The 27,730-nt window shown below is 33.6% G+C and overlaps 4 protein-coding genes across 5 annotated transcripts in view; 2 read left to right on the top strand and 2 right to left on the bottom strand.

Annotated features, from left to right (window-relative positions):
* The window catches only part of LOC132705650 (disheveled-associated activator of morphogenesis 1), a 117,204-nt gene extending 107,091 nt beyond the window's left edge, over positions 1-10,113 (bottom strand). The window contains exon 1 of the mRNA XM_060676394.1: positions 9,258-10,113. Coding sequence (XP_060532377.1) covers positions 9,258-9,294 — 37 coding nt within the window. The 5' untranslated portion in view covers positions 9,295-10,113. The remainder of the gene's footprint in view (positions 1-9,257) is intronic.
* The window catches only part of LOC132705651 (osmotic avoidance abnormal protein 3-like), a 53,129-nt gene extending 32,481 nt beyond the window's left edge, over positions 1-20,648 (top strand). The window contains exons 1-11 of one of the 2 annotated variants that reach the window (XM_060676396.1): positions 12,933-13,099; positions 13,162-13,393; positions 13,444-13,486; positions 13,538-13,642; positions 15,265-15,377; positions 15,463-15,579; positions 15,681-15,809; positions 15,882-16,113; positions 16,167-16,331; positions 16,383-16,626; positions 19,362-20,648. In XM_060676396.1, coding sequence (XP_060532379.1) covers positions 13,275-13,393; positions 13,444-13,486; positions 13,538-13,642; positions 15,265-15,377; positions 15,463-15,579; positions 15,681-15,809; positions 15,882-16,113; positions 16,167-16,331; positions 16,383-16,626; positions 19,362-20,566 — 2,472 coding nt within the window. In that variant the 5' untranslated portion in view covers positions 12,933-13,099; positions 13,162-13,274 and the 3' untranslated portion in view covers positions 20,567-20,648. Of the gene's footprint in view, positions 1-12,932; positions 13,100-13,161; positions 13,394-13,443; positions 13,487-13,537; positions 13,643-15,264; positions 15,378-15,462; positions 15,580-15,680; positions 15,810-15,881; positions 16,114-16,166; positions 16,332-16,382; positions 16,627-19,361 lie in introns of those variants that run through there. The other variant, XM_060676397.1, reaches the window with a different exon arrangement.
* LOC132705652 (uncharacterized) lies at positions 2,499-7,013 on the top strand. The gene is made up of 3 exons (XM_060676398.1): positions 2,499-2,628; positions 4,694-4,903; positions 4,962-7,013. The coding sequence occupies exons 1-3, from the start codon at positions 2,574-2,576 to the stop codon at positions 5,198-5,200; spliced, it is 504 nt and encodes a 167-aa protein (XP_060532381.1). The 5' UTR covers positions 2,499-2,573; the 3' UTR covers positions 5,201-7,013.
* Positions 20,584-27,730, bottom strand: part of LOC132705649 (uncharacterized) — a 30,084-nt gene continuing 22,937 nt past the window's right edge. The window contains exons 17-21 of the mRNA XM_060676393.1: positions 21,668-22,042; positions 21,461-21,614; positions 21,114-21,403; positions 20,905-21,052; positions 20,584-20,850 (exon numbers count right to left, since the gene is read on the bottom strand). Of these exons, the coding sequence (XP_060532376.1) occupies positions 20,666-20,850; positions 20,905-21,052; positions 21,114-21,403; positions 21,461-21,614; positions 21,668-22,042 (1,152 nt within the window). The 3' untranslated portion in view covers positions 20,584-20,665. The remainder of the gene's footprint in view (positions 20,851-20,904; positions 21,053-21,113; positions 21,404-21,460; positions 21,615-21,667; positions 22,043-27,730) is intronic.

Genomic DNA, 27,730 nt, shown 5'->3' with positions numbered 1-27,730 from the left:
AAATAAAAATTTAAAAAAATAAAAAAATAAGAGAAAAGCTTTGACGATATATTGTCAAAAAAATTGGGCATTCAGCCTACATTAACCCTTCTAAATTCCAAATTGCTATCTCAAGACGTTTAGAAGTTGTAGAGTGTTTCCACTTTCTTGTGTCACCCGCTATATCATTAAAATTGAAAGCATACAAAAAAAACCTTTTAACAACTTAAAATTTAGATTCAAGAGAGCACTTTTGCTCGTACGAAGAAATCTTTAAATTTTACAATTTCAAGTCGCTTGCAACTCGAAGAAATTGTTTTGATGTTGCTTTTCTTTACAAAGTTGTAAATAACCTTGTGGATTCTTCTTTTTGCTTTAAGTTTAACGCTAATCCATATCACAAGCGAACGAGACGGACCTTTTCTACTGAGCGATTTAGGTCGAATTACTTTTCTAACTCTCCTATAATAAAATGCGCTCGGACGTTAATAATTGTGTTTTTATAAACGGATATAGATGTTTCTAATTTACGCCTTAGTTTATTTAAAGCAAACGTAAATAAAATTCTTTAGCTGGTAGTTATAATTTAGTTAAACCTAACATTTGCTTTCATTGATTTTGTTAAATAGTATAAGCCTATATTGTGCCACTCTGTAATTGGGTAGCTGCGTCTGTTGAATGGAATAAAATAAAAATTTTAAAAAATGTCACCCCTCTACTGCAAATTTGAATCCATGTTGAAGGTTTCTGAAATAGTACTGTAGCGGATATAGGAGGCTAAATGTAGTCTTGGTTTTAAACGAAGGTAGATTTGAGTTTGAATAGAAATTTAAGTATTACTCCCCGTCAATTCGGTAGGGTGCAAGCGGATGATAACCTACTATTTAATAAAGATTAATTTAATAATAAAATTCGAATAGTTCTTAAAAGCAAATATCTTCCGATTGCTGGCATAGATTATTTGTCATACACCACATTTTCGAACATTATACAGGATGATGCATACATACGTGTTTATGAACAAAGCTTATCCCGTGGGTCTGAGCTAACTAAGAGTTCGTCAAGAACCCATTAGATACTAACCCGCATGTAGCTTTTCAATAGTAAATATGTTTTATAAAGCTAAATAATATGGCAGTCGTATAAATGAGGAGGAGTACAAAAATATTCATACTTTAAATACAGAGAAACCTAACAAAGGCTTTCAAAAAAGATAACAAAGAAAGTTTAATTGTAGTATATTATGCAACGAGTTATAAACGCCACGAGTTTTTAGACACGAGCAAAGCGAGTGATTAATAAACGAGTGTATGAAGTATGGTATACTTTTTCTAAGACCATTAGATTTCGGATAAATTTTTGCAAAACAGCACGTGACTGAGTCACTGAGTGACATGTGACGTGACCATCAGAACTGACAAACGTCAAAATACCATCAGTGATATGAAAAACCTATATTTTTTTGCGATGTCGAAAATATATTTTTAAAATTTAATTAAATTTTCTCGTTTCAAATGTGCATGGGTTTAATCAATTTCGACGGTTTGGTAAGCACAAATGCGCGTAGGTATTCGATCGACTGACCTCTTTTTTTAATTACTGGCGGGGGTGCCCAATAATCCGTAAATTTGAGCAATTAAAATGTTTTCGGTGACTTTCGTGTAAACGTCTTTTAATCACAATCAGAGAATATTTAACATCATGTTTGACGCTACAAAACTATTTTTTTTCTAAACTTCACAATTAAGTAAAAAAGATAGATTAAGAAAAAAAGAAAACCAATAAGTTCATTAATAAAAAAATTGCTTATGAACTACTGCTACTGCTACTGTCTCTACTGTTTCTTCTTCAAAAACGTTAGAAAATAAATAAATGCTGAATTGAGTGCTGAACAAGCAGAGGCGTAATAACCCACGAGGTCCATTTTGTTGCGCCTATGTCTTAGTAAAGATACAAAGTGTAAAAACAATATTCGAATTGTGCACAATAGATGTATTATTATTCACAGGGCAACAAAGATTTTGTGATTTGGTGATTATCTTTCATTCATTAATTCTTTAAATGTTGATAGAAATCGTTACGTAATAAAAAAAATGCTTATCAGATTTAAAGTTAGCAGTCCTAAATTCTACAGAATCATATGTCAAATCAAAATCAACTTCCAAAATTTAAAAATTGTTGTCCTGTGTTTAACATTGAGTAATACGAGTCACACTAAATTCGTATGAAATTAATGAAAAACTAGGAACGTGAAGAAATTGTTTCTAAAAGTATATATCTTCATCAAGAGCATATTACCTTTACTACTTTACTAAATCAAATATGTCATGATTTAAACTGAATAAAATTATTTTATTATTATTAAACGAAGGTTTTCACGAAAAATTTGTAGGTTACATCCCACCGGTCTAAGAAACTAATAGCCGTTTTAATTTTAAAACCATGCGATGACGCCAATTTTTAATTAAAACTATTAAATGTGTTTAGTATGGAAGTATCCTAATTTAGAATGGCACGATCCGCTGAACATTTATTACGCCTTCGGTGACACATTCTATCATTTTAATTTCAGTTAGTTATGATCATTGCGAAACATGCGAGCGTTGTGGGTGTTTAATTTGATGTCGCTAAATTTTCTCCCTTGGGAAAGTAAGTATTCATTAGCGCTCATCGAAAATTTTACCTATTGTCAAAAATAGACGCAAATATGATTATTACTTTACTAGGTGGCCCATTAAAGAAGACGCCGTTAGTCCTACAACTTAGACAGAAAAATACTTATAAGATACTTATAAGATTCGACTGGCATGTCAATATCACGATATTGATAAAACAGCTATTTTTATTATTTTCTCGAAAATTTTAAATATACATATAGACACACACACACACACACACACACACACACACACACACACACACACACACACACACACACACACACACACACACACACACACACACACACACACACACACACACACACACACACACACACACACACAGATATATATATATATATATATATATATATATATATATATATATATATATATATATATATATATATATATATATATATATATATATATATTAGTATCGAAACTTTACTATAAATTATCAACCCGTCATAACATGTCATCTCTTGGTTAGTATTTTTTAATTATCTTTTGTTTATATCTCACTACTTGCTGTGTTTTTTTTACGCTCTTTCATCCAAGCTAAAAATATTTATACCATTATATTTGAAATTTTCGAGAACATCATAAAAATAGCTGTTTTTGAGATGAAGCGCCTCCCACGGAGTCGTAAAAGAATTAATATCGTGATATTGACATGCCAGTCGAAGCTCCTCGAATACTCTTTGAAGCTAAACTAAGTTTGTCGAAATCGCATTAGCCAAAAAAAAGTTTTCACAAAATAGTTCAAACAAAAAAGTTTTCTTTTATTACGTTGATATAGGTTAATTTAGAATATTTTGAGAAAATCCGTATTTTCAATTTTTTTCTTGGTCGATTTACCTAGAATTTTTTTTTTCTAAGTTGTAGGACTAACGGTTTCTGAGATATGGCCAGCGCACGGTCGGCCAGTGACAGCCCAAACTATTGAAATGAAGCCATAATACATTTCGTACAGTGAACGTTTTCCTTGTCATAGACTAATTAAATAGACCACGAACATTCACAAAACAAGCGATTTAAGTTTCTACATTATTTTGAGTCATATTAAAAAAATAGCCCAAAAAAGTATGTTTGTAATTTATTAAGGACTATCTTACAATTTTAACATAATTCAGGAATGCTGTTGATACTATGTAATATAGTAACATATTGTCGTGTTACGTGCAAGATATAATCTTGTTACTACCTGCTCCATTTCATAAAAATAATTTTTAAAGGACATACCGGGTGGACGAAAAAAAACGGAAAAAAATATTTTTCGTAATAAGTTTTGACCTATTAATATATAAATTTGTTTTCTTTTTTTTATAGAGCGATAGTGTAACTTAAGTTTGATTAATGTAAGACATTTTTATTATTTTTGGCATTTCAATAGTGATAGGTATTGTCATAACTTTTGTTTACTATGCGATGTCATTGTTTTTGATACTAAGACTAACTATAAATCAAAATCTTGAATGAACGCTCTTATTGCAAAGCAATTGTTTAACTTTTTTAGAGCTGTGACTATTGCAAAAACAGTGCAAAGTGTTTAACTGAATGATACTTCAGATGTATAAAAACCCGGTTATTGTTTTATTTTCTTCATTTTTCTTTCAAGAAAACAAACTTAAATATTTTAAAAAATCCAATAGCAATATTTTGTTTTAGTCTATATTAAAAAAATAACTTTTTTCTTGTTAAATTGTTACTTTTGGGGCACCCTGTATTATTATTTTTTTATTTATTTAAATATAATTTTTGTGTAGTTTTATTAAACCGTTTTCATGATTTAATTAAAAACTGTTTGTAAATATACTTTTTTCTTTTTAATGATGTATTTTTATTAATATTAAGTAAAATTTATTGACATTACAAAAAAAACGAATTCGTCATACACCTAGGGTTTCCCTGGCCCACTGTGCGACGTCTTTTATTAATGGGCCACCCTGTACATTGTTGTTTATAACTGAAATAAATGAAGACTCATTTGATCAATTGACTCTTTACAAACAAATACCAAAGACTTTTTCCACAGTATTTTTATATTGCAGGTTATGCTATTCGATGTTACCAGTGCGATTCGAAAAGTTCGAACCAATGTTTCAATCCCAATGAATCGGTGTTCTGTAACCAGTCATTTGTAGAAAAAACCCTATCCTATGCAAATAGCATTCACGAGAACTACACTGCAATTTTTAAATTTGACGAGTCTGATCTTAGCGAGGACTTAAACTTTGCATGCCTGAAGATTTTGTCAAAATGTAACTCGGGCTGCAATTTTACAATATCCTATTCATCATCCAACATTCTTTGTTATAGATGGGAATAGAAATGTCCTTTTTCGGGGATGCCAATTCGTGCCACAAGAACCTGTGGTAGATATTTGCAAGAGAGTGGAAATAGCGAACGGCGACTATCTGAAGAATATACACTGTTCACATTGCGACACTGATTTGTGTAACTCGGCACATAATTTTATTAGTTGTTGGAATTATGCTTTCGACATAATTTTCACTGTATTACTCCTTGTCTTAAATTTTGGCTTGTTTATTTGTTAAATATTTTTAATCCATAAAGCCATCTGCAAAACATAAAACTTTTCTAAAAAATGCTCCGCCATCAAAAGGCTCGCACAAAAAAAAGTATAATAACTTAAAAAATAGAATGAATAAACACCTAATGAATTTGATACCCCGCTCGTTCAAAATAATGAGGGATCGCTTTTTGGGCTAACATCAAAAGTCCTAAACATAATAGAAACGCGTGGCCATTAACGTCTTTTGTAATCCGCACCAAAACGTTCGAAGAAAAGCACATAGCTTTTACGGAAGCTTCACTCGAAGGAAATTTTTAAATAGTTTTGGTTACTGGTTATTCCCAATTTAGAGATTATAGAAGGAAACTTGCCAAACGGAGCCATACTATTGAGTTGTTGGAATGCATCGTCGTTGGTGCTGGCGGGTCACGTCCACGCGCATGTAGTTTGCGCCGGATCAGCAGATGTTTGAATAAGCCAAAGTAATTTTACCCGGGTAAACGTCAAAGCCTTTTCCGCAACGTTTTATGCTTTTTGCTCTACGCCATATGGAACTGCCGATATGCATTTAATACCAGATGTACAAAATAGTTTCATTAATCTGCAGTGTACCTAGTACTTAGTCCGAACTCCTGTTTAAACGGTTGTAATGTTTAGTTTTGGTTACTTTCAGGTAAAGACGTTCATTTCTTCTTCCTCTTGTTCCTTTCACTTTATTCTTAAGATTGACAATAGGCAAGTATTTCACTTTTTGAATTTTAAACTGTGAAATAATATTGTTGATGTGAAAAATACAATATAATTATTTATTATTCCGTAAATGTTCGTTTGCTGGGGTTCAAATTGTGTCTTAATAATTACCGCAACGAAAATCCAAAAATAATAAGGACTTAGAACTTTGTATAAATATATAATAAAAGAACTATGTTTTGGAAATATGCCATTTCGTTCTAGAAAATCTAGAAGCCATTCTGCTGACGGGCTTTACAGTGCTGGAGAACATATTAAATTCGTGTTGATTAATTCATCAATACATTTGCATGTGGCGATAATTCTGTGGTAAAGGGTGAAATAAATATCATTAAATTCAGATTTGTTGGACACTATCAGCAGCTGCTTTGAGCAGCATCAATACAAATAAAATACATTTTCTTAAAAAATAATTGCCACGATTTAATTTTTATTGCAATAAAAGATAAGAATCCACTATGCTGTAGACAACTGCATTTCGATATCGCTTTCCTTAACCTATAATCTCAGTAAAAGAAATAAAGACTTGAAATATTTTTCATAATATTTTCACTATTAAATGCTTTTAGCAACACATATAAATTGGCTGTTAAAATACCAATACTATATTTAAAATGTCACTAAACAATTAATAATATGTCCACGTGTGTCAATCATAATAAGATTGCAGCTATTTTTAATGCATTTTGGGGGCCTTATATATACCAACAGAAACAGTTATGTTTCCAATGTTTTGTAAATAAACACGAAACATATTAAGCATATCTACAGGTGGAAAAGATATTTTTTTACACATACTGCCACCAAAATACACTATAAATAGCTGCAATCTTAATATCGTTGACACTTGATCATTGTATGTTTCGCTATTTTGTTTTCCAACGCAAGACAGAATTTATACAGTGTTAAAACGCAAAGATCGTAGTGCTTTGTCTGTGTTTGTTGTTTGCTATTATTGTAATATGTTGTATTGTAATATTCAGTTATATGGGAATGATTATTAATTACAATTGGCATTTCCAACATTCAACAGTAAATTTCTTGGCTATCTATTATTGAAATAAAAGTGATATTTTTGCATTTAATTATTTGTAGTTATGTCGCGAAACGCCATCTGGCGACGATACAAGCAATCGAAATCAATCTGTTCAGTTCAAAAGTGATACCTTAAGGAGAGCCCTTTTCAATGACTATACGTTTGATGAAATAAGGGAAATAATTCTACTTAGGAAGAAAAGTTCTAATAGACTAGCAAGTTTGTCCTATAATGCGTTTTGTATATAACGAACGGTCAAGCGAAAAAAAGAATTGCCAATTTGTTCATCTTAGAAGAACGTGGCATTTCGGCATCCAAAAAAGATCTTCTGACAATATTCGTTTTTGCAAAGTCATATTTAAATTGCGAAACAATTCCATACACCTGACTTAATATATTACTATGTAAATGGCAAGCACATTTTTATACTGGTCGTTGGGCAGCGTGTAAAACTTTGCGTGGCACTTTGCCAATTTTCTTATGACAGAATACTCAGTCGAATTTGCACTTGAGTGGGTGAAACTTTCATTTTCCTTGAATAACTTTAGCTAAGGCACTGGATTATGAATTCAGGTTGCTTGAAACTTAAACAATGGCAATTAAATTCAATGCGAAAGTTGTTATTTTGAAAAAAAAATCGTCAAAATTAGTCCAGTTTGGTTGGCCTATATACGGGGGCAGAGCCAAAATTTCCCGGCCTGAATATGAAAGAAACAAAGTAGAGAAACAATTTTTTATTATTTTTCAATATAACTTATTATATCTCTTTATTAAGAACTCAATCCCTTTAAAAAAATATTCTTTTGGTTTGTCTACAAAATGAGCTAAACCAGCCTCTTTTAACTTAACTTCGCCGTTAAACCGCCGTCCACGTAAGTCCTTTTTCAAATATCCAAACAAATAATAGTTGCTGGGGGCAATATCTGGACTATAGGGAGGATGATCTATCTGTTGGAACCCACACTCTAAAATGGCAGCTTGTGCAACACCAGCAGTGGACAGGTGCATCATCGTGCAAAAGACGCACGCCTCTGGTTAGTTTTCCTCGACGTTTTACACGTATGCCGTCTCGCAATTTATGTAATAATATTGCGTAATATTTACTATTGACAGTGGCATTAGTTTCTTTAAAATCTATAAAAAGAATTCATTCACAATCCCAAAAGATCGTGGCCATCACCTTTTTTGTTGACTGGCAGACTCTGAATTTTCTTAGAGGTGCTTCACCCCTTCGACGCCACTCCATTGATTCTTTTTTCGATAGAGGGTCATAATAGAGAACCATAGTTTCATCTGCCGTCATAATAGTTTCTATCACAGGCTTCGGTTCCGACCCGCAGAATTCCAAAAAAGACCGCGCACACTCGACACGGCGTTATTTTTGAATAGCCGAAAGGTTTTTAGGAACCCATCTTGCACTAACCTTATGCATACCTAAATGATCATGCACGATTCGACGAACACTTGTATCAGAAAGCTAAGTAATTTCTGAGATTTCCTTGACCTTTAAACGTCGATCACTCAATACCACCTCTTCCACAATCGCAACAATATCTTCCGTTATGACCTCCACTGGTCGACCAGCTCTTGAATCATCTTCAAGGGACTCCGGCCCCATTCGAAAACATTTTGCCCATTCTTTCACTACAGAATACGAAGGAGAATTTTTGCCGTACACACCCTCCAGCCTTTCTTTAATAATTTTAACCCTTCTTTTTTCAAAAACTTTATGACTGCTCTGTTCTGAATTTGCGTTATTTGCGAGATTTTTTCGGACACATCTTGTTTAAAATGCTGTGAATAAAAAACTATTTGACGCAAGACTTCATTTTTTTCCGCAGCCTACTAAGATATATATTTATATTTATATATTTAAAAGAAGACAAAGTTTTATCGTGATACTGGAGCTGCATCTATGTCAGGCCGGGAAATTTTGGAGCTAACCTTGTAATATCGTTTTGTGACCAGTAGCAAAAAGTGTGATTGCAAAATATAACATAATTTATGTATCTACCAAACATTAAAAAAGGATTAAATCTTTAGTAATATGATGCTCGAATGCATAAGTATAGCGTAGTATAGAGGTTTAACTAAATTTGAGTAAGAGGGTTCGGTCAGAAACAAATATGACTGAGATTAGCGTTCCCCCAATAGAAGTTTCTTTTGCATTATATGAAATAAACGGAACTGTCGCTTAGTACCAAATTAGCAGTTCCAATTGCAAATCTAATAATGTAGCTAGCTAATACACATAATTAACCAACTCTGGAATATTATTTGTACATGAACTCACCTCTTATACTATCCTCCGATCTGTGGGTTGAAAACATTAGATTCTATTTAATAATAAATTAAACTAATACACACTCCGTTTTCACAACCATGCGCGACACAGAATCACATGACACTTTTGCTGAATTTTTGAAGATGCATTGCAGCCTGCTGAAACATTTTGAGTCATTGGTCTTCAGTTCTTTATAGGGTGACATTTTCACCACCGGTTACGGTTGTACTACTAGTGGGTATATTTACAATTTAAGGTCCATGAAAATTTTAAAGGTCAAAGTGACATTTTCCTGACGACGTAGACAAAATTTAGTTCTCACGCCTCTATTATTCTTTTGTTTTTCCTTTGTCTAATAGTCACCTAGAGCCAAATCATTATGTAACAGCAGGTCAGATGAACTATTGGTGGAAATAGATATTTATGCCGTGTGGCGCAGGACTGTTAGCCAGGCGATCATTTGCGCACGTCCTTATCGATTTTCGAAGAGAAAATTTTGTGATACAGCAGGAAAGGAGGAGATGCAATTGCAGAGGAAGGCAGTGTTGCCAATCTGAATGCATTTTCCTTTGACCGGATTATTTATGAACTTTGCTCCCATAGAAAGAGTAAATATACATTATGCAATATACATGACTAGAAACACTTAATATCTGTGCTCATGGACACAACCCCGAACTTATTCTGAACTCTAAACATTTGACTCCAATTAAAAACGTTTATAAGGACTTTAGAACCGGAATTAATACAGCATTGCCTCCGTGAAAAATGTAAAATATATAACCGAAAATTTAGCAATAAATGATAGCTAATTTTGTAAATAATTTTAGTAATCGGGAATAAAGGTATATTTAAATATAAGATGTATCAATGTATGGTTTATCTGATTTTCTTATTATATCTATAAAGTTGTTGAAATTTATTTTTTATCTTTTACCATCCTTTTACATATATATCTATAAATTTCATAGACTGCGCAGGGGTGGGGGCATTTGGGCAATCACAAAGAGCCAAAGCATAAATTAAAAAGAGTAAACACTAGTAGATCTTAGTAGATATTAACCTTAATGAAGTTGTTTTTTTTTGATAGAATTTATTCGTTTTGTTAATGCTTCTGTTTTTATAGCAAATGTGAAATTTTTAATTTAAAAATAAAATTGTTGATGTAATTCCTTCCTTTATTTTTTGCTTACTACAACTGGAGAACCCGATGAATAAACAGCAGGTTGTTTCTGGTATGTTTCTGCCATGTTACTATGTGTTATTAGAGGAAGTCTGCGCAAATGCCCTTAACTAGATTCCCTTCACTGCGTATACGACAGCAAATGGATTCACTTTATGCTCGTTCTGCAGCCTATTATTATCATCATCATGCCCATAGGTTTTTTAGAAAACTCTAAAAATTCATTCAATAAAAAAATATATAAATTTGAGTCAGTGCCTGGGTGCCATTTTTTTGCTTTCTGGATTCAGGGGATAATTCTATGTAGGATAGGATAGTTTTCCTTTTTTTTTTAATTTTTAGTTTCTGAAAATTGTGTCTGGGAAGCTGTGACCATCATAAACACTATTAATCGGGTCAAATGATCATAGAAAAAAATCTAAATGAAACTTTTCTCTACTTGTCTAAGGGCAAATAACATATAATGTAATGAACTATACATATTTATTAGTTTATTGTTTTTTTCGAATAGGACCCTAGTGGGAACAAAAACTTTCTAAACCGATACTTTTTTTTTCAAAATTGTGACACAAAAATTTTCTAAATCCGTTAAAAAATAAGCTCACAGGAAGGAAAAAACCTTGCTTCTATTCATTACTAATTGTCAAGTCAGTAAGATTAAAAATGCAGAAGAAACTCTCAACAAGCTCATGCAGTGGAAAGAAAACAACAGATTAATATTTTTTTTGTGGTAAAAAATTGATATGTCAAAGTCAAAAACTAACGTAAGTATTGTATCTGCTAGAAAATATAACATCCACAATGTTTGCAGTATCTATTTGACAGTGGTTACTGTAAGTTTTACATTGACACAAAACTTCACATTTATTTATTTTGGAGCTATAGTTTTGTATTTATTTCAATTAAATAAGTGCCATAGACATTTACTTAATAAGCAATTTATTTTAAGATGAAACTTTCTAACATTTCTGGAGTTATACTATCAAATTCAGCCGATATTCTTTACTGTAATTCTTGTAGGTCGAACACTGGAGTTATATAAACACGGTCTTTTACGTACCCCCATACAAAAAAATCTAACGGTGTCAAGTCCGGTGACCGTGGGGGCCGATTGACTGGACCGTGTGTTGAGATTAGTCTATCCCCATAAACATCACGTTGGCGTTTAGTGACATCTCGAAAATTAAGGGGAGGCGCGTCATCGTGCTGAAAATGCTTATTTAATGTCATGTCATGACAAGAGGTAAATCATCTAAGGAGTCATCCATTTCATTTCTTAGGAATATAAATATCGTGCACCAGTAAAGGCACCATGAAAAAAAAACAGGTCCAACATTCGCCTTCCTATCACTCCTGCCCGAATATTGATTTCGAACCATTCTTGAAACTGTCCGGGACGAACAATTCTTTTAATATTTAAAAGCCAGTATCAATTGTTCTGTCGGTTAAACAAAGCATTTTTTGAGAATTGTGACTCATCAGTGAACAAAATTAAGTTATCGAAATTATTAGTCTCGTCATATTTATCTAACAGCCAATTACAATAACGAAGTCTTCTTGCAAATTCAGCTTCATAAAGATGTTGATGAAGGTTATACTTAAAAGAATGATAGCCGTGTTTTTGTAAAATTCTCCTCACAGATTCTCTTGAGATAGCAAATTCTAAAGCAATGCAGCTGGATTTACGTTGACGTATCCCACAACATTGATTTCCATTTCTTCAAATGTAATAAAATTATGATGTCGGTTATTTTGTGAATTCCTCATTTTCAATTCCAGCTTTCTAAAGAAAGAATGTGCAGCAAGGTGACGTCCCGGATAGCGGGCTTCATACAATGCACGTGCCTGTAGAGAGTTTTTTCTGCATTCCCCATATATCAGAAACACATCAACTTTTTCTGTTCTTTGAAAACTGATTATTGTTTGCCACGATAATCCAAATCGATAACGCGACAAAATCGATAATCAAATAAAAATATTTCCTATGAGCTTACTTTTTAACGGACTTTGAAAATTTTGGTGTCAAAATGTTGCAAAAAAGTACCGGCTTTTCAAATGTTCCAAAAAACGCACCGATTTTAAAAAGTTTTTGTTCCCACTAGGGTACTATTAGAACAAACTAGGTTATGTTAAAAAATTAATAGTTTATTACATTAAATGCCATTTGCTGTTAGACAAATAAAGAAAAATTTTATTTACAATTTTTCCCATTATCAGTTGACTCGGTAAATAGTATCAGCCAGCCTACTAGACACAATTTTCAAAAATGTAATAAAAATTAAAAAAAAAAAAAAAGCTTTCCTGAATCCAAAAATGCAAAAAAAAGCCATTTAAAATTCGAAAGTTGCTGTCGTTTTCGCTCACACCGGAAGTGCAACCAACCATTGACTACATATTGGCAAAAAATTGGACATTCAGCCTATATTAACCCTTCCAAATTTCAAATCGCTATATGAAGTCGTTTAAAAGTTATAGAGTGTTCCCATAATATAATGCGTCAAAAAGCAGAACTCAATTAAACGTAAAAGTACCTGGAGTTCTGACGATTTGGAATTCTGACTCTTAAGTGACACTTGTTAAAACTGAAGGAAATGTCAAACAAACGTATAAAATGTACCCGATTAAAATCTACGCAAGGGTAAAATTAGAGCCGAAGTTTAACAAAGACGTAATGCCATACCAAGCACGCGCATGGCAGCAATATCATTTTGACGGTTTTAATCTTTCCAGTATTACGAAATCGCAAAAAAATGCGACGAAAAGTCCGATCAACTCATATTCCACAACTTTTCGTCATTGTGTCAAAAATCCGATGCCTATAGGTTTAGGAAATAACGCTGTAAATGTTGCTTTGGTTTCTCCAATATAACGATCGTCTTCATTTTAGGTTTCACGAAGTGTTCGACCAGGATGCAAATCAAATAAAAATTTTCGAATCCGTCGCTCAACCGGTGATCGAAAGGTCCATTTTTTAGTTTGTGGGGAAGATTCAAATTAAAGTTTCTTTTATAGAGTTTTGTGCGGCTTTAATGGCACAATTTTCGCCTACGGACAGGTGTCGTTCAATAAAAGAATTGTTATTTTCGATATATCGCTATATTTTCAGACGGGAAGTGGCAAAACATACGCGATGACGGGCTCACCGAAAAAATACGAGGAAAGGGGTATTATTCCCAGAAGTATAGAGTTCATCTTCGCAAACATTGAAAAGGTATGGTTCCACACACTAGGGATGCTCCCAAAAGTCTAAGAATTATGCAGTCAATGTTATTGGTGCCAGTCAAGTGTGACGACGCAACATACAATACATACACTACAATGTTGTTCAGACTGATATAGGGGCGTTTTCATAGCACTATTTTTGTAACCATGGAAGGCGCCGTAAAATCATCAGGAATTATTCAGCGTCTGCAAGGTTTTAAAGCCTGTAAAATATCACTAAAGACGATCCAAGCGGTGGACACCCAAGTACGTCAAATATTACTACCGTGGAAGACCAAAGGAGCACAGGCTCAGGTCATTCGGAACACACATTACTTTTATGAAAAATTATATAAAAATATTCTCTGGATGCTTTTCTCTGAAAATAAAAACTTACAGCATCAAAAGAAAGAAACATATTAGATCCCTAAAACTGAAAGATATTAAACAGACATGTGTGACTAATTATCTCAAATACAAATAACATTTACAACTCCTTATATAGTAACCCAAAAAAGGCATATGATAAACTTTTTGCTGAAGAAAAAAAAGCAATTATGCCACAAAGAATAGTAAATTCGGATAATAAAATGAAAAGCATGTCGCGAAAGTAAAGAAAAAATTAATTTTTAATTCATCAGAGGATCCCAAAAAATTTGCACAGGGCTTGCACTTCCACTTGGCAACTATCATTCCAGATCATTTGAACTCGCAAGAGCACATTCCTTTTAAAAACAATATCATGGAAAATTAAAAATACCATACTAATACTACTAAATACTATAGTAAAATTCTTAATACCGGAGATAAAGTGTTGTCCTATTTAGTAAATAATTCCATGGAACAAGCTGTCTTTCCACAGCAGCTCAAATTAGCTTTACCACGAAATTTTGATCTATAAAATGGAGAGAGATGATATTAGAGGTAAAGCATCCAGTTGGATAACATCGTGCCTTTCCAATAGAAAGAAAGCACCATGGTATTGTCCAAAATGAAAGAAAGCTATGAAGTAAATAGTAGTAAAACGAAAATGATTTTATATCAAACAAAACAAAATCAATCAGCCCTGATTCTTTATTATATAAAGTTAGCTAAAAGAAATGCTGAGTTTATAGAAGGGTGGGTATCAGAGTAATCGGTAGGTATGTAAGAGCAGAAGGAAGCCTTAAGGATTGTCTATTTTGCTCATTTTAAATCTATTGTACAATATGGCATAACATGTTGAGTAGCGCTTCTAACATACAAAGAGTTTTTATTATACCAACGACGTACCAAAAAATGAAGAACCAGGACTCTTTTGGAGGAACCTTTAAACAATTGCAAGTAAATAAGTTCTCGGGAAATTTACTACATGATAATAACAGTCGAACCAGAATATCATGCTACTTAATCACAGATTTTCGATATTATAGGTGCTTTACCAATTTCTGTGAAATATATTAAAATAATCAGCAAATTTCAGAAAGATTTCAACGAAGAATATTGAAGAATATTTGCTTAATTATAATATGATTTAATTTGTACTTCTATTTGGGCCAAAGATAATTGCAATGAAGAAGTTTTATTGTTGTTATTATTATTATTATTGCTCAATTATTTCTTGCAAAATTTTGTCGTAAATTTTCTTTGCAGACCGATGAAAAGCCGACAATCTATATTTCTTATATGGAAATTTACAACGAGGTGGGCTACGATCTCTTAAATCCCAGGGAAAGCAAAACAGCGCCGTGTTTAGAAGAACTGTCGTAAGTTTTTTTTTTGTGTAACAAAATATTAATCCCGAAATCTAATTGAATTTAATTGTATTACATAATATTTATATATTTTTAGACGCGTGACAGTTCTGGAAGACAAAAAGGGTGAACCCCATCTCAGAAATTTAAGTGTTTTGCCCGTGTCTTCTGAAGAGGAAGCCATGAGATTTTTCTTTTTGGGAGAAACGATCAGGTTTCCGAAACAATAATGTCTTATTTTTTGTATCATTTATTATTCACCTGGTTGCATCCGATGGTAGGGAACCGATAACTACTCAGTTGACTCATTTTTAGAGCAATCGCCGAGACCCCAATGAACGACTATTCTTCGAGGTCCCATTGCATCTTCACAATTTACATAAGTTTTCGGCAATCTGACCAGAAAATGAAATTTTCTAAGCTAAACTTGGTGGATCTTGCCGGGTATGATTAAACAGCTTTGTGTTCCTAATTACAAGTTGGCGATAAAAAAAAAGATTATTTCTGTTGATTTAGATCAGAACGAGTCTATAAATCCCAGATTACCGGAACAGTACTGAATGAAGCTAGGCATATAAATTTGTCGCTACATTTTCTGCAGCAAGTTATTCTCGCATTGTCAGAAGCACGACGTCGACATGTACCTTACAGAAATAGCATAATGACATTTATTTTAAAGGATTCCTTGGGGGGAAATTGTGTGACGGTAATGTTAGCAATGCTGGCAATTAATAGCAATCATTTACAAGTAAATTGGTGACGCAATATTTTGATAAATTGTCCAAGTGTTATCTTTTTAAGGAATCCATAAGTACTTGCAAATTCGCCCAGCGAGTTTCTCGAATTAAAACTGATCCAGTGATCAACGAAGTGATAGATCCGTACCAGGAAATTCTGCTGTTGAGAAATGAAATCCAAGAACTTCAAATGCAACTTGCTGCTCGGAAAACGAACAGGCCATTTATAGTAATTTCGGGTAAATATTTTTTAGCCCATTGTAAAAGCCAATTTTTCAAGGAACACAACGGCTGTCTCAAGGAAAATCAAAAAGTTTTGTGTGAAGATTTGGTACAAAAATACTTAAACGACCCACTACGTTCGGTTCTTCAAGTAGAACCCGATATGAATCAAATACAATATTGTTTTTATTTAATGAAAGCGGAAATTTTTACTTTGAAATCTAGTAAACGTAGCAATGGAACAGTTGGGCACGATTTTAAAAATAAATTTACCCAAACACTACCGTCACAACGTTTCACAGGTAAATATAATATTTACAATGAAATTTGGGAAATTAAATATAAAAGCAATTTACCGTTTGTTCGTAATGCTGTTCATGAAAAAGTAATAAAATTAGTACGAATTAGTACGAACTATTACGTCCGGTGGCCCACACTTAACGCAAACTATTTTATTTTTCTTCTTCTTCTTCTATATTAGGCACTTCTGATTGTTTTACAGGCGATTTATCTCTTGCTATCCTCACTACCCATTGTTTAGACATTCCATCTATATATTGTGTTATATATGTGAATAGGTGTAAATATTTTCAATTCCACATATGTGTCTGATGTTTTCATTTGTTTCTCTATCCCAGAGTGTTTTCCCTACTATTTTCAGGCATTTCTAAGTCTTAGATATTTTCGGTCTTGTTTCAGCGGTATAAGTCATGATTGGTCGAACTGCAGACGTATATATGAGGGAATTTGTTTAGGTTCTTAAGCATTTATTCTCCCATATCGTGTCGTTTAGACATCCTGCTAGCCTATAGGGTTTTGCAGTTGTTCTCTTATTTCATCCTCTATATTATCATCACATGAGAATCTAATTCCTAAATATTTGGTTATCAAGCTCCAGGTTACATCTAATTGGTTCTTTAGAGATTACTAATGATTTAGTTTTTTGGCCTATATTTCTTTGCATTTGTATGAAACTGATGTAGTAATCATCTTCATTCTCGGCTACCAATACAGAATCGTCGGCGTAACACAACAGTCGTATTTCTTTATTACCCATTTTATAGCCTTTTTTGTTTTTACTTCTCTAATTATTTCGTCTAATATAACATTAAATAATAAGGGGCTTAGTGAGTCTCCTTGCCTAATACCTGTATTACATCTATTAGCTCTGAATTTACTCTTGACCCTATTTTATTTCTTTTGTATATATTTTCTATTAGTTTTATTTTATCAAATGGGATATTTCTGTTATAAAGAATATGTATCGCGTCCTGTAGCTGCATTCTATCAAATGCTTTTTCTAAATCTATGAAGCATAAGAACACTGGACTATAATTTGTCTTCTTCTGAACCCTTGTTGTTTTTCAGAGAGTCTTACAAGTGTTGTTATTTTGTTCGTAATAATTTTTGTTTTCAGTTTTAAAATCGTGCATAGGAGGTTAATTCCTCGATAGTTATTTGGGTCAATTTTTTCCCCCTTTTTAAAAAGTGGTATCATTATGCTTGTGCTAGAGTCTTCCGGTATTTGTGTTTATAAACGCTGTTAGTTCTCTAATTAGCTTGGGACCTCCGTACTTCAATAATTTATATTCGGTTTCTTAATTTCTTAAATGCTTCCATTCTTCACTATTTATTTCTAGTATTTCATCTGTTATGGTTGCCAACCATAAAAGTCGTGTTCCATATCTTTTGAGAATTTTTTCCAAGGTTCTGCTTTTTTTTTCTTACCGGTGTGTTTGTTTCGTTGCGGATTCTTTCACATTCTTTATAGGCTTCTTTTGTTTCTGTAGACTCATATTTGAATTAGGCTCTTGTATCCTGTTGACATTTTAGTTTTACATCGTCATAAAACCAATGTGTACTTTTTATGCTTTTTGATGTTCTGTCGGTTTTACGTTCCCCAAGCGCTTCTTTTGCTGCGTTTTTGATATTTTCTCGAATCTTTCTCCAGCTATTTTCTATATCTTCTTCTATTACAGAGTTTTCGTTTATTTTGTTTTCCAATATTGTTTGATAGATATTTTTTATTGATTCATCCTGTTTTCCTACTTTAGTCTTTGTTCCTCAAACAAATGTTAGTTTTTTGATGTTTGTTTATTTTCATTGTTATTTTCTCTAAAACAAGATTGTGGTCACACATAATCATCTTATATCTAGTATTTGTGTGTAATATATTTAATTATTTGTTAAGATATAGTCTATGATTGATCTATCTCCTCGTGTATTTTGGAATGTATATTTATGTTGTTCTTTGTGTCTATTTATTCGAAATTCGTTTTGTGAACAGAAGTGTACTAAAGATTCGCAGTTTTCGTTAGTGACACTTTCATTAAATTTTTAATTCACCCCTGGTATTATTGCGTTCCCTACTCGTGTATTAAGGTCACCTAATATTTTGTAATTTCTCATACAATTTTAGTCTGTCTTCTTCTGGTTTGCAGTTTTCTGATTTTCTGATTTAAGTTTAACTAATATAATTCTTTCCGATACATATTTGCATTCCTGTATATTTTAAAACACTTTTCTATGGATCATGCTACACCCCCTTTTGTTCTGACGTGTCTTTCCATGTACATTAAAATATATTGGCCCAGGCACATTTGTGCCTTTCTTTGTTGTTTCTTGTAATGCACATATCCATATATTTCTACCCCTTAATTCTATTTTAATTTCCTGATGTTTATTATTTAGTGTTTTTATATTGCATGTTGCTATTCGCTTTATAATCTTTTTTTATAGCTACTCATTCTCCTTTTTCTTGCCGACCATAATAATTTTTTGAGATTCGTTTTTTGTTTCAGTTTTTTCAAATTATATCAGTCTCGAATGTCCTCGTTTTTTACCTTTTTACCAGTAGTCACTACAATAACACAAAAAACTGAAGTGGAAAAAGTCATTAAACACTAATATACTTGGTCTATATAAATACATCGAAGTTTTTGAAGAAATTGTTAGTTATTCTTCTTACCATTTCCGACATCCTAAGAGTATGCATGAAATTTCATTGACTAGAAAAAAGGAATACCTTTATTTTCAGAAAATTTTCTTCGTGGAAGCGTTGAAAAAAATTTTGCACAATTATCAGGTTGTCAATGGTGCAAAAACGCTTCAGCCAGCGAAAATGCCGAGAAAAATGCGTTTGAAATGGAACAGTGTACCCGCCAGTTAAATGCGACTTATCGGAAAGCTGAAGTTTTGGCAGACACGATCCAGAAATGTCAAAAACATATAAACCATCTTAGAACGCAACTGGATTATCTTCATCCTCATGATTTTCAGCAAAAAAGATTCTTAGTCGACGATCTTGAACATCAACAAAATATTTACAAAAGTAGCATCGTCGCGCTTAAACAATTAAAAACCGAAACAATGCACTTGGAGTGTAACCTTAAGAGGATAGAAACATCGACAAGGCATCGAAAAGTATCCGATATTAATGTCAACTACGATGTCGATTGTTTCAAATGCAACTGCCCCGAAAATGCTAGTATGAGGATGTATCAACCAAAAAATGACTTGCCGTCAATGCCTGTGGACAATGAGAACAACCATTCAAATATCCAGCATTCTTTTCCAGGATCAGACAGCAATCTTAGAAAAATTGCAACCTCGAATACTTGCGATAATTTCTATGACGGCGGAAGCAATTCCCAATGTACTAACGCTTGGTTACAGAACAATTACATCTGTTCCTGTAAAGATTGTGTTTCTGCGTCTAATAGTTGCGGAGTTATGGAGTCAGAAAAATGTTGTGGAGTTTTGAACTGCCAAAACCAAATGTTGGTTGATACTAGGGTAGATCAATTTCAAAATACGGTTCTCACTTGTACCTGTGATTATTCTGAGTCTTCATCAAAACGATCCATTCACTATCCTTTATGCATTTGTAAAGAAAATTGCGACGTACCTACAAGACTAGAGAAAGACAACGTTAGCAAGCTGGATCGAACCTCCATAACCCAAAGCTTTCGACATTTAGAATCATCAACCGACACATCAAATGAAGCTTTTGTTCCTGATCCATCATGGAGTGAAAACATCCCTCATCAAACATTTTTAAAATCAGTTTGTCCGTCAGCCGGAGAGAAAAAGGAGGTAGTTAGAGCCACCGTCACGCACAATGATTTCCTGAGTGAGGCAGATGGACAAGAATTTAAGACCTTTATTCAAACCGTCAAACTTTCAGGGGACCCAGAAGTTGACAGAGAACTAATTGACTTTTACAGGAAAAATTTTTCTTAATATTCAACCAACAGCACAACAATGTTTTATTTACATAATAGATATTTTTGTAAAATATAATTTGATATTAAAAACAACAACAATTACAATACGTTAAAATTAACATTTTAGATTTCCATTTATTCTGTTTCCCAGCATGATCGCATTTAGCAAAATCACCTCCTTTTTGTGAACCAGGCCTAACACTTTTCTTGGATTCAGGTATGGCTCTATGGGCAGGGTCATTAAAAATAGCGAGTGCCCTGCCATTTTGATTGCTGCTTTATGCTTGAATCCTTCAATTCCTACACATTAAAACACATTTAGTGCGTCTGCCATATGTGATGTTTAAAATTTACCCTTATACTCGTAAATCTGCAATACTTTATTATCCTCCATGAACACTAGCAGCGTTTCTCCATTGCCAAAATCTACGGCGGTCAAAGCAGATGGTTTGTAACAGGAGATTTTATCGAATAACTCTTCTGCAAACGGGTCATCATAAATCTAAAAAAGCAAACGAATTATACACTAAACTAAAAAATAATGCAAATGCCTTTTTACTGACCTCTATTAGATCTAACCGATGCCCAACTTTGGTTTCCCTGTGAGATGCAACTGCCAGAAGGTCCTTTTTTGATCCTTTAATTCCAACTCTGAGAACAACGATGTCTCCGCCGTTCCTTCCAGGAACAAATAAGTTTCTTTTTTCCGAATAGTTTCCTACCGAAACGATCTCAAGGTTGGGGTCGGCGTACTCAATTTCCTCAATGTTACTGTCGTCTAGGTAAATCAGGCTCTTTCCTGTTCGGAGACTGATTACTTTTCCCAATCCTCTCGGCATAAACGCGATATTGTCTACGATTTTAGTTTTAAAATTTAGCAAAAAAAATAAATCAAACGTTTCATCTTTACCGGTATTGACTTCCCATCTTCGACGAGGTCTCACGGCTATTAGTGAATTTGGATGTATCCTATATTCACCAATTAAACCGTCCTTCAGTCCATAAAACGTTAAGGGTAAAAAAGATTCTTGTAGTAATTCCTGCTTTTCTATGGTTTCTACAAACTGTACAGAAGTGAACATCCACTGACATTGTAGAAAAAGGGCTCGACTCTTACCTCAAGACTTTCGTCCTGCAACTTCCATATGGCGGTTGTGTTTTCCAGTTTACACTGAGTATTTGATTGACCGATATTCGTCACTAAAAACAATTGCTCGTCGCTTTGAACTACTTCTGCCTGCTCGACAGAGCCGGTATGCAATTTTTTAACTATCTTGAAGTATTTTGCATCGAATTTCAATAGATCAGAGATACAGTTATTTCCATTAACCAAGAGGTAACGATTGTCGCGATGATCGAAAAACTTGACGTACTGTATGCGATCGTAAAAGGTTAACCTTTGCATCTCATCGAAATATTTGAATTTGTAAATTTGATTTTTCGCTTTTTCGTAGAGATATGATACATCTGCGCATAGGTTATTGTAATCTTTCTGAAAATAGAATCAAATATGACAATGATCACGGGAAATGAAACTCACAAGCGATGTGAGTACAATATATGGATTCTAGCACACGATAAGTCGTCACACTCAATAAAACGAAGAGAAACCAATTTGTATTTGTATTTATATTTTGAAAAACTGCTTTAAAAGACACGAATCAACGTTTATTATAACGTCATAGGGCATGGAAGTTGCCATTAGCAGGACATTTGATTTTGTGTCGCGTAAGGTTTTTTATCAACATTGAAAAAATTAATTAATGAAAGTCTCGGTTTATTTAAACATTATTTTTATTAGTACAAGAACAAAAACCGAATTAAAAAAACTAAATTAAGTAACAACATTTCAAACAACAGTCAAGTCCATTTATTTTTGGAAGATCTCCCCCTCTTGACCGAAAAACTTCAGTAAATTTTCTTGTACATTTTATGGCACTTTTGTCACTTTTCAATAACCAGCAGTAATGCGTTTCACTTCTTTTATATCTTGGTGGAACCGATCACCTTACTCCTCACTCATGGCTCCAAGATATTTGAGAAAGTAGTACAGATGTGCGTGGAAAAAGTGTAGTTTTATACTCATATTGCATCTCATTTCCTTAAATTCTCTAACATGTTTTCTAGAATGGCTTTGCCTTTTGGATATTTGTTGTTTCCTATTAAACCTTTTATTAGTAAATGAAACTCATTCGACCTTTTCAGATTCGATCATGGTATTCACAAAGTCTTGATCTTTCATTAATCGCCTTATTTGAGGATCTACAAAAATTCCTTTTTTTAACTTTGCATTTGAGAGAGCCGGGAATTTTCCACATAGGTATTTATAACATGTTCCATAGTTAAAGCTTTGACGTACTGCCTCGGTAGCCCCAATTTAATATGCAACGGTGCTAAGACTATCGTGAACAATATTTTTTGATCCGGGAGTTAAGTTAACCCTATTTGACCAATTATTTTTCACCCTATGTTGTTGTCTACTGTCCCATTTACACAAAAATAGAGGAACTATTGACCTAGTAGAAATCCCACATTTTTTAAGGCACCACAAACTATAGTCCTTGTATTTGCTTTTCTCGAGCAGTAGTTCCAGATTTTCGTAGCATTCATTCATTTGCACAGAATGAGCAACAGGTACAGTGCATTTCACTTATACAAAGAAGCAGCTTTAAGGCTACTCGGGGATGAATCAATAAAAAGTCTTCAGTCTTCGGTGAAAGAATATCGGTGAAATAAACAAGTGAACCACATTGTTCAAAAGAGCCTATAAACTCTGTCTCGCGCCTTATGAAATATGAAATTTCAACGTCGTGTAGCAGTAAATTTTTATTTCGAAGTCTAGATGCTGAAATTTTCCTCAAGTCCTTCACTAATTGTGAAAATAACTATGGTTGCTGAGAAACACTCCATATATCGCCAACATCACTATCTTTATCTATTTCAGAAAAACTGATTGTACCTTCTTCTAAATTGCCTGGATTCTCAGGCAAATCTGGGCCACGTGACACAGCCCTAATTAAAGACCTAAGGTTCTGATAAACAATGCTTTTTCAAAGTTTGAGTATTATATGAAAGAACATTGCACATGAGGAAATAGAACTCATTAGGGTGATTTGTTGGCTCTCTCCAAAGCATGGGCATTCCAAAAAGTAAGGATCGTCTGGTTCCATTATTCCAATGTCTTAAACCTTTATCACATACCTTACAAACAACATATGTATAGTATTGTTTTTTAAATACTGGTGTAAAAAAGAACTACACGTAAAGCAAAACGTATCTGGAATATTTTTCGTAAGTCTTGACATTTTAAGAAGAAATTTATCTGCACAATGCTCACTAACCTCACCAAACATATTCGGCAATCCCATGAATTATGTTTTACTTTCGAGGATTCCCCGCTAATTTTCTGTTAATTTATGCAAAATGTATGCCAGCGGCTTAGCAATTTCAATTTTTAGAATGTTATATAATGTTCCTATTTTTAAAACAATAGAAATTACTTCTCAAAAATTAATTCAAAAATGTAGCGCTATAGAAACAAACATTGTTTTTCTATTAGTTTAGTCCCTATAAATATTTGTTTGGGATGCCCAGTGGATTCGTAGGGAAGTGTATACGATTACAGTCATGGTCACCTATATATTACGTAACAAGTTTAATAAAGGATACTTTAGGCACTAACGGGTCGCAGCAAAGCGAGTCTTTAATAAGCGAAGAACTGTAGAAGTTTATAAACGTGTTGCATGAGCATTTTAGAATAAAGGGCCGAAAATTATGTAGTCTAAGCAAAATGTCTTTGAAATGCCGAACAGAAGAACAAATTGGAGTTCTAGGTCCTTTTTTTTAAGTGGTTTCCCCAGTAGGACTCTTTAACCATCTGCGTTTGCAAATCGTTCACCTCGACGTAACTTAAACAACTCTGCCCACGACAATTAGTGTGCTGGGCAAACCAACTTTCATACTCTGCATCGCTTTCCATACCTTTTACGCTCACAGGTTATGAACAGAAGAATTATAGTTGGAGCTGGCGTTCGAGTCGTTGTTGATGTTGAAGAATAAATTGATGACAAAATTAGAATCAAAGAACCAGCAAGAATTTCCACTCTAGATTCTAGTTGCCGCAATTATTTAAAACCCGTAGTTGTTGGGCAAGGATCGATCCGGATCCGCCGGAAAAAGACATTCGCTTTTTAAAAAACGTTCATTGAAATATTAGGGACTTATTCAGTTTTAAAAGATTACTGAAGTTAATATTTTATTGAACAATACGTTTAGTGGGAAAGAAAAATCACAGAATATAAATCTAGTGAATGCATCCTTGAATGATCGGCAAAAACATGATTTATACAGAGATGGGAAGAAATTTCCAATTGCCTTAAACAAGGCACCCCGAAATTACAATCGAGTCAAGCAGTCAACTTATACTGGAACCAGGGAAGCCGTTAAAGAATGGGCAGAGGGTGTAATTGCTAATAGAATCATCATCAACAATTTAAGATACGCCACGGTCTTAATATCAACAGATAAGGATGATTTACAGCTACTTTTATCAGCGGTAACAGATCATACCTAACAAATATAAAGAAAACCAAATCGAATGGCATAAGCGAAACCGAAAACATAACTAATAACTTAACAAATATCAGCGTAAATGGCGAAATAGTAGAGAGAGTACAAACATATTTGGCGTGCTGGGTGAATGAAAACTGGGATTCAACTCAAGAAATCAAAAACAGAATAGAGCAAGCAGGAACATGCAAAAGACGTTAACCAACAGAGTATTAAGAATTCCCTTAAGAATACGCTTATTACGTTACTATGCCTTTAGCACATTATTCTACGGAATAGAAGCATGGACCCTCACAGCAACAATGTGTAAGAGGTTTTCGAAATGTGGGTTTACCGTAAAATGTTGAAGATATCATGAGTGGACAGAGTGACGAATTCAGCGGTATTTAATACCATTAAAAGAAGAAAGCTGGAAGTATCTTGCCCACGTAATGGGAAATAAAAAATATGAATTGCTCATATAATCAGGCAAAGAAAAATAGCGGGAAAACTTGGTTCTGGTCGCCGAAGGACGTCTTGGCTCAAAAATCTTCGTCAGTGGTATGGAGTAAGCACCACCACAGTGTTTAGATCTGCTTCGGAGACAGTGAACATCATGCCTCAAAATCACAATTTCAAAATTCACTTGTTCAATTTTCGGCATTTGAAGAAGAAGATGAAGTCATTTTTTCTCGACTGCTGCATTAACACAACATTTATATCGCGGTTCTCATCAGGTTCAATTGCCACTTTCATATTCAGTTCTTCAGCTCATAAGCTATAAAAATGTGATCTCATTATTGTGGACAGAGTTGTTTAAATGCCATCGAGGTGAACAAATTTGCAGAGGCAGATGATTAAATAGTCATATTTCATTAATAGAATAGAGCCTGCCCTACAGGGAAACTACTTTAATAAAAAACAGACCTCAAATCTACCTCAAGGGTGGTGCAGGCCTCGTAGTAATTTCGATCCTGTTCATTTTTTGCTGATTCTAAAAATCCTCGAGATAATCGCCACAAAAGACGGCGCTGGGTTAATTTTTCTCTTCCTGCTGAGAACTATGTTTATTTTCCAAAGTTATTTATAAAAGTTGGGTGGATTGGATTTTATGTAGAAAAAATGAAGATAAAATGTCCTATAATATTTTCTCGTCAAAGTTACGGTTTACGAGCAAAGCCCTGAAAGCGGCTCACCTTTCGGGATGGATTTTATGACCGAACGGGGATGAAGTTCCCACCGAAGAGTGGAAACTGTTCGGATTTTTATTTGGGTTTCTACTCTGGGTTGCGTAATAAAAGTCTAATTATACTACACCAATGATTAATATGCTATCCTGGAATATTTGTTTTTTTATCGGATATTTTCGGAGATATTATCGCATTCGTGTTGTTTTGCAAAAATGTACCCAAAAAACTAACGTTGGTAAAAAAATTATAGTATGCAACACATTTGGTGATAATATATTATTAAGTGTGGTAAACGGCATCCTACGAGTGACTTAAAAAGCTTTTCTACTCCCGTCTGTAAATCACTTAAATATACACCGATCTAGCGTACGGAAAGTATCGTTTTACCACGTCAGTTTTGTTTCCCAGAGATCCGAGTCGCTTCGGACATTTCTGGGTTTAAAGCAATCGGATGTTTTCGGAGATATTACCGCACAGCTTAAATTTTGACGTTTGACAATTCTAACGGCGATGTCAGTGAATGTATTCATGTTGTTTTGCTTAAATGTACCCAAAAACTAATGGGCGTAGAACATGTTTGGTAAACTTTTTAAGTCACTCGTTTGTTAAACACTCGCTCTGCTGCGCTACGCTTATGCCAAATAAACTAGTGACTCATATTCCGTTTATCACACTTGTTTCGTAATACACCTTTAAATTTCAATTTGCATTTAAATTATAGTATGTACAGGGTGGGCCAAATTGAAAAATTTTAAAGGAAAATTGATGAAGATAGGCAACTAACGTATATTGCAATATTCATAAAAAACATAAAAACCAGAATCACACACGAATATCTGTTACCACTTCGGTGTTATAAGGTATATTTTCAAAAAATCTCTAAGTTTTTCTATCGAACATTTTGTGTTTTTATGAAAATATTTTAAGCACCTTTTCTGAAATGTTAGCGTTTTAAAAATTAATAGTTTAATAGTTATCAACAAAACAATCCATTTTTATATAGAACCCCTACATAATTTTTAATTATTGAAGAAATTTCCTATGAGTCAAAAAACAAATGCGTATACTATTAAATGAAAAACTGTGATTGTAACTGTTAAAATGTTGGTTTTACTTTATTCTTTCAAATAACAAATAAATTGTTTATGACATTTTGTTTAATAAAAGTGAGGAAGGCTTCAGAAGCTGCAAACAATTTATATCACGACGAATATCCTGAGAGAAAACAAACTCTAGACATGTTCGGAATATTGCGACACAACTAAACCAACAGTGGTCGGTTTGTGAAAAAACTAGTACATCAGATAGGATTGGGGAGTTACAGGAATTAGATGTTTTAGAACCAATCTAAAATAATCCTCCAACGTCCTCTCGAAAGTTAACGAATATCAACAGTTTTGTCAGTGGAACCTACTTTGAAAAATGTAACGCTATTTCCAGTT

The sequence above is a fragment of the Cylas formicarius genome, unplaced genomic scaffold (genome assembly GCF_029955315.1).
Source record: "Cylas formicarius isolate icCylForm1 unplaced genomic scaffold, icCylForm1.1 PGA_scaffold_7__23_contigs__length_41026272, whole genome shotgun sequence".
NCBI lineage: Eukaryota > Metazoa > Arthropoda > Insecta > Coleoptera > Brentidae > Cylas > Cylas formicarius.
Note: the sequence above shows the minus strand (reverse complement) of the source record. Positions and strands in the feature narration are given on the sequence as shown.